General features: G+C 29.2%; 1 protein-coding gene across 5 annotated transcripts in view; it reads right to left on the minus strand.

The window, feature by feature from the left end:
• The window catches only part of LOC106467465 (palmitoyltransferase ZDHHC2-like), a 60,522-nt gene that overhangs the window by 18,104 nt on the left and 34,943 nt on the right, over window positions 1-7,475 (minus strand). For 4 of the 5 annotated variants that reach the window (XR_002612425.1, XR_002612424.1, XR_002612426.1 and 1 more), the window contains exons 8-9: window positions 5,640-5,769; window positions 4,335-4,461 (exon numbers count right to left, since the gene is read on the minus strand). Coding sequence is in view for 2 of the 5 variants with exons in the window: in XM_013927823.2 (XP_013783277.1) it covers window positions 4,335-4,461; window positions 5,640-5,769 (257 nt within the window). In the remaining 3 variants the exon portion in view is untranslated. The remainder of the gene's footprint in view (window positions 1-4,334; window positions 4,462-5,639; window positions 5,770-7,475) is intronic. The other variant, XM_022395661.1, reaches the window with a different exon arrangement.

Genomic DNA, 7,475 nt, shown 5'->3' on the forward strand with positions numbered 1-7,475 from the left:
GGTTTAACATGCCCAGATGCAGTTTTATAGAGAAAACAGACTAGAAAAAGGTTTAGATACCAATCATAGATGGCAGGACCAGTGCTGAAGTGAAAGGAAATATCTTAAAAAAATCAACTTATCTATGTCCAGGTCTACTGGATATGGGACTGGAGATACGAAAATGGGATGAAAACAATAGTTTTGTTGAATTTTAAAGTTGATTTTGTGTAAGATTAATTTTTCCTAAAAAATAAACTTGTAAAGTGATGGAATTAGCACTTAATAAACCCATTCTTGATGGGTACGCCTTTAAACACCTTTTTGCACAAGTTACCAAATTACATTCAAAATTTAATTAAACAACTTTACTATCAAATGTATGTGAAAGAAATTAACATTATAATGTATGTTATGATTTGAAGTTTTATGTTATCTAAATTTTAGTTCTTTTATTTCAAAAGAAACCTTTAAAAATTACTTAAACTCCAGTTTTGTATTGTCACATGACCCATAAGCTATGAAAAATATCAACTTTCACACTTCCTGTCTTGATTCAGATAATGTCAGTCTTGTAGTTGTATGTCTAGACAATTATGTACTTTAACTTGCCCTATTCACACGTAAATTTCCAGTCCTCTAGTTGAGTAGAGTAGAAACAAGTAATAAATTTTATCAACCCCTAACAGGTGCCACTTTTGCTTGAGCTTTATAACATGAATGTAGTTGCTAAATATACATGTATATAGTCATTAGAAAGAGCTCATTTTACACTATAAGACACCAATGGTTACTTTGAAATTGGCCCACAGTTGTCATTATCTAGTACATGTAACTCCCTGTAGTATTGTTGGCTGCTTGATCTCTGATAGCACTTACAGTTCTTTCTTAGATAAATAATGTTATAGTTAGAGAGACAGTGAAGTTGTATTTAGGTCTTATTTTTATATCTTAGTTAATTATGTGTTATTCATGTGTTAAAATGCATAATTGAAAGGTTTAAGCATTTTTTAAATATACATCATATTTTGCATCAGTTCTTAAGGCTGAAGATCTTGTGCTAGGGGGAAGATAATTCTACCAAAGGCCTGTGCACCTCTGCTGAAGATCCTGCAATTATGCCCTGAGGGCACTGTTGACTTGTGCCAAGATAAGTAATAACAAGTAAGGGGCAGGAAAGGAAAAAAAAAAACATTAAAAATTAACCATATGTGAAAAGAAAAAGACCTGAAATTATTAATATAACCAAAAGAACATCTTTTAAGATATTATACAACAAATTAAAAGGTATGTACATTTTTTATTTCTTAATTTTAAGCATTTCATTGCACTGTATATTGATGATAATATCTACAGTTAGTGATAAAGGACAGAAAATGAAAAATAAAATATAAACATTTACCTTAAAAATCTTTTGATATTCATTTAGGAGGTTCTAGAAGTTATGAAAATGAAATATGAACTAAGATCAAGAAAAGAATTTTTTACTTAAAATGAGAATCATCTTGTACTCATACTATTAAGAGTTTGAGTGCAAATAAGTACAATAGCTAAATACGATATTCTTAGTAGAAACAATTAAAATCATATCATTCTTTGTGTACAAAATACTTATAATCTTTAACAAAATCTTACCAATTTTTTGTGAGGATACATTAAGAAAACTCACAATTATAGTGAAATTCATATATAGCCCCCAGCAAATTGCAGGGGCCCATTGCAAAAGGGTTAAAAAAGGTTTCCTGCTTTGATGCAGAGAAAAATTCAAAGAAAAATTGGAGAATCAATTCTCAAGTGATGAAAATAAGGTGCTAAGACTGATAACCCTAGTAAAAATAAAGGAATCAAAGTTAAATCGAATGTAAGGCCTGAATTTATACAAGTTGTTCCCATATACATTAAGATGATGATACTGGAAAAAAACTTCCATCTCGAAAATGTGATGAAGAAAAAAAAAGCAAACAAACACCTGAGAACTATCTCAAGTTTAAAGGAGACTAAGAAATATCCTGGTTCAAATCAAAAATCCACAGCTAATGAAACAAGCTGACTCTGCAAAATATGATCAAGAAAAAAAAGACTGCTCTGTTGTGGAACAACTAGTCAAAAAATTGCAACATCAATGTTAATAGATTGAGTTAGAAATTCCAAAATGGAAGGGTTAGAGATTACTATTAAAATTGATATTAGTTAGGAACTAAAATGATGAACAATAATTAAGAAACAAATACACTCTCACAGCATCAGAACAAACAATGAAGTAGCATGTGTGAACTGCACAATGTGCCAAGAGAAAGTCCAAGGATAAAAGACCTAGAAATTGTCAATAGAGGTTACAAGACATGTCATTTCATTTGTAATATTCTTATGTGGAATGAGAGTAGCACAAAATTACAGATACAAATTGGGAAGAGTAATTGAGAGAGGAGAGAATGAAGAAAATAATTTTAAAAAAGGTGTAATATTTGGCTTATAGGATACAGCTCAAAATAAGTGGTACACCACTGTAGTTGACTTCAAATTTTTGTAGAACTGTGTTACTCATTAGAAAACATACATTTTTTTCTTTACAGATCCAAAGTTTTTTATAAACAATAAATGACAGATTATTGCACTGTTGAGAAATTTTTCATTCCATATAAATAATTTTACGTTACTAATTGTTAACTGTAATATTAACTACTGAAAAAATAACATACATTTTTAAAGATAACAATAAATACTTTCTCCTTCAGTTAGTGACATGACTAACATCTGTAACTCTACATAAAATATCTAATTTTTTAAAAAGTTAAAATTGTTAAAACTTTCATAAAAGAAATTTTAAATATGATCAGCATCAAATGTTGGGCAATAGTGGTCCTATAATTAATGATTAACAATGACTGAAATATAGTTCAACTGTATATCTATTTTTGGTATAAGATCAAACAAAAACATCCAAATTTCTTGTGTGCTACTGTTATGACAATAACTTGAAAATTATCCATTAATTATTAATGACTAATTAAGCTGAGAAGATACTCTTCAAATATTATAAGCCTTATGTACAATATCAAAGCTATTAAAGGTTTACCAAAAAGTAATATCAGAGCAAAATATGTTAAGTTTTTGTGAATTAAAGATAATTTAGTAAAGTATTGGTATTAAAAATTTTTTTTAAAGACCTTTTCAGGACTTTACCTGAGCCATTATGGTTTGTAGTGCTACCTGGCTCAAAAGTATTGACCAGCATCAAATTAAAACCAGTCAGATCCATCCACAATAAAATTGCTCAGCAGTGAGAAATTTGTTTATTCTTTATAAAATCTGAACACAAAGACAGATGTCATATACCATACATAAAACTATCACACATTCATATTTCAGAAATAAAATAGTATTTGACCATTTTTTGTAAGATTGTTAATTTTGGCATGTATGGGACCATCTGGTTGGTGCACTTTATATCAAATAAAAAGTGTCAAAACTGTAATGATATATAGAATTGCACATATATCTGTATCTGGTAGCTTAAGATACTACCAGAGGGTTTTGAAGAAGGTAACAAACCCATTAAATCACGAGTCATGAATAAGCAATTATATTTATAGAAGATACTGTAATGTAACTAATTATAGTCAGTACAATCCAATTTATAAGAAGCCTACAAGATACATTAAAGGTGATTAAATAGTGATTATAACCAACAACAGCCAATATAAGTTGATTGTGACTATTCACTCAGATGTATACTTAGGAAGAAATAAAATAATCCAATATAAAAACCTAAAGTTATTTAACAGGAGTGTGAAATTGGTTTGGTTAAAAATTCAGAAATAACTCCAAAAGAAAACAAACTGAAAATAGGATACAGACTAATGCAACATTTCAGAAAAGTTATTTTTTTCCCTCAAATTATAAATAATCAAGAATCCTACATACCAAAAAAAACTTGAAACAATGAATGTTGGGGAAGATTGTTCAAGATGTATTTAAGAAAAACAATGCAAAATATGTTAATTTAACACAACATATTCTCACAGAATACAACTTTACATGTGTCTGTTCTTTCACTGTTGCCCTAACATATATATAAATATACCGTGACATCACAAGCTGCACATCTATTGTAACAACATATAATAAAGTGACGCAAGATGTAATAACTAACCGGTTTCGTTTTTATTTTTCCAGGGAAAGCCCTGTTTTTTACAGGATAATGAACTTAGAAAGTCATTTTGAGGATATACTATAATAAAAACTATTTTCTAAACATCTTCACAGTTATTAACTTGACTTGAAGTAAAATGTAATGAGGTTATTGCAAAAGCTAAGGTAAAAGAAAAAGGATGTGGAGTACAGTACAAAGTTACCTGGTATGAACAGGAAGAAACCATTTCACCTTATCATTTCCAAACACCTGAATGAAGTTCTGATATCTTCCTATACTAAAACCATTTTTATCTGGACCCATCCTAAAAACTGGTGGTCTGAAAGACTCTAGAACCATAAATAATAAAAATACAATTATCTTTTATTATATGAATATATTATTTTTTAAGTAATTAAACTAGTTTTAAAGATTACAATACTTTGGATTGTGCTATAATACTAAAACTTTTAATTGTTACTGTGAAATATTTCTTATCACTAATTCTAAGTGTGATCCATATTGAATAATTTTGTTTTTTTCCTGTTTTGATCAGGCAAAAGAACTGATCAAAATGTTGGATGAAATCAACCTTCCTCTATGTAAACTACATAGGAAACCCAGGGAGTAATTAGTTTAATTGTTTGCAATACTGATGGCAGTTTCATTTATTTTTTCATGAAACTCGTATGTTATTAGGAATCATGCAAGGAATATGAATCATAAATAGATTAGAAAATGTGTTTAAAGGGTTAACTTCACTGTTACCTGAAAAAGAATACATTTAATTTCAAATATATTGAAGTATATTAAGATATAAGCATCACATACACATAAGAGAGGAGCCATTGAGAAACTTTAAATGGATTACATCTTAAGTTAAAACACTGTATATATATATATAAATATAAGGAACAACTCAATTATTTAGACATTTTAAAAGATTAAATGTTTCTGATGCCAAAAACTCTTAGTAAGGTTAGTTTTATAATAAATATTGGTCAGCAAAGAGAGAGGAAACAATTGAAATTACTGAACATCTTTGTAATTACAAAGAAAATATTTCTATAAGAAAGTTTTCAAATTTTATTAACCTCAGTTCTTTCTCAAGAGAAAAACAAACAAAAAAGCTGAACTTACCTAGTGTTGATCTTACAATTACTAGGTAACAGTGAAACACAGTCAGACACTAGACTAACAACAAACATAACTATCACAAAATACAAGTTGAACTTACCTAGTGTTGATCTTACAATTACTAGGTATCAGTGAAACACAGTCAGACATTATACTAACAACAAACATAACTATCATAAAATACATATTGAACTTACCTAGGGTTGATCTTACAATTACTAGGTATCAGTGAAACACAGTCAGACACTAGACTAACAACAAACATAACTATCATAAAATAAAAGTTGAACTTACCTAGGGTTGATCTTACAATTACTAGGTATCAGTGAAACACAGTCAGACACTAGACTAACAACAAACATAACCACTATAAAAATGTAGTTGAACTTACCTAGTGTTGATCTGTTTGCAATTATGAGATAACAGTGAAATCCAAACAGAGATACGAGACTGATAGCAAACATAACTGCTACAAAAAACAAGAATAGAATGTGGAACTTCCCATATCCTTTCAAGTTGTTCTAAAAAACATAAAAAAAGTGTTCAAAAACAGCAAATCAACAGAATGTACTAAAAACAATTATAAGAGAACTTTTATACATAACAGCTTTGTTTGACAGTCACTTTTTATATATTTCATCAAAGTTCAAAGTACTCCACAGAAAAACATCAACAAATCACAGGATTTTATAACAAATGTTATTTGAGCTCTACCATGCAGAATAAGTAGGAAACTTTATACTGTGTATTTATTAAAGGTTACAAATGTATAAATGAAAACTATTCAGCTTTTACAATGGTTATTCACTTGTTTTGGATATTCATGCAAAGCCTCATAAGGGTTATGACACTAGCAATGGATTCATCATGGAGAAAACAAAGTATAATAAAAAAGTTGAAAATGGTTGATAAAACACAAAACATTTTATTTACAAGGTTTGAACATTTCGGAATGCCCTCATTCCATTTTCAGCAAGTTCTAAAAATTGTGTTATGAAGATGATTATTAACTAAACCTATAATATCACAATCACTAGTTTACTTAGTTTTTAAGAGAAGTGGTAAACAGAAGGATAGAACAAAAAACAAAGAATATTGAAATATTGCACAACAGTTAAGTTTAAATGTGAAAATTTTGAACAATTTTAGAACTAAAGAACTTTGTGAGTCATTAAGAGTTTTCTTTAATGTAAAGTTCAAAACTGGATACCTTCTCCATCCTATTCTCTCAGCTGTAGGCTCTTGCAATTACAGCCTGTGAAAAGTAATCATTCCTATCCATAAAACCCTCACCTTGAACAGATTTATGATTACTGATTCTTTTATCTTTACTTCTGAAATCTCTTAAATTCCCTTTGCTGATCAATATGTTACGACCAGTTTTGATATTGAATCTCTCTATGCCAATATTACCCTTGATGAAACTTTAAATTTAATCTTGGTTTCACCCATAAACAATTCTTGGAAATTCTTGTCTTCTCCACAAAGTTAAACCATTTCCTTTTTAATGATGTCATTTATGACCAGGTAGATGGAACTGCCATGGAATCCCTGCTGGGTCCAATAATAGCCAACATTTCTCTATGCTATAATGAATGCAAGTGGCTAGAAAACTACCCATGTGAATTCAAACGTGTCTTTTACAAATGCTATATCAGTTACACTTTTTTGCTGTTTCGACAATCAAGTCATGTTTTTAAGTTCCTTCCTTACCTTAATTCCCAATACCCCAATATCAAGTTCACATCCAAACTTCATGAAAATGATTCCTTACCATTTCTAGATGTTAGGATCACCAAAGAACATTTTTCTACCTCTTGTTTATCATAAAATAACTTTTACTGACCTCTACACCAATTTTAATAGTTTTATCCCCAACTTCTTCAAACATAATCTGGATATATCATTGTTAACTCTTTCAGCAAAGGCTCGGTCCCTAGAACCAACCACGTAACCATATTGTGCTTGTTATAGTTTGCATGCTATAACTTTTAAAATAATATGTGTATGTTAATGAAATTTGGCAGATTATCAGAAAACATTACATTGCTTTCATACACAAAATATAAATTTTTTATTAAGTCTTAAGGTTTGTCAAGCAATGTTTTTCTCATACCTTTTTCTTTTTATTTTTGCATGTTGCCTATCCAACATACAAAGTAATTTTCATTTTAAGATTAAAAATACTTTTGTGCATCCAAAAAATTTTAAATTTCAATTTGCAAAA

Source organism: Limulus polyphemus, unplaced genomic scaffold (assembly GCF_000517525.1).
Source record: "Limulus polyphemus unplaced genomic scaffold, Limulus_polyphemus-2.1.2 Scaffold2624, whole genome shotgun sequence".
Taxonomy (NCBI): Eukaryota; Metazoa; Arthropoda; class Merostomata; order Xiphosura; family Limulidae; genus Limulus; species Limulus polyphemus.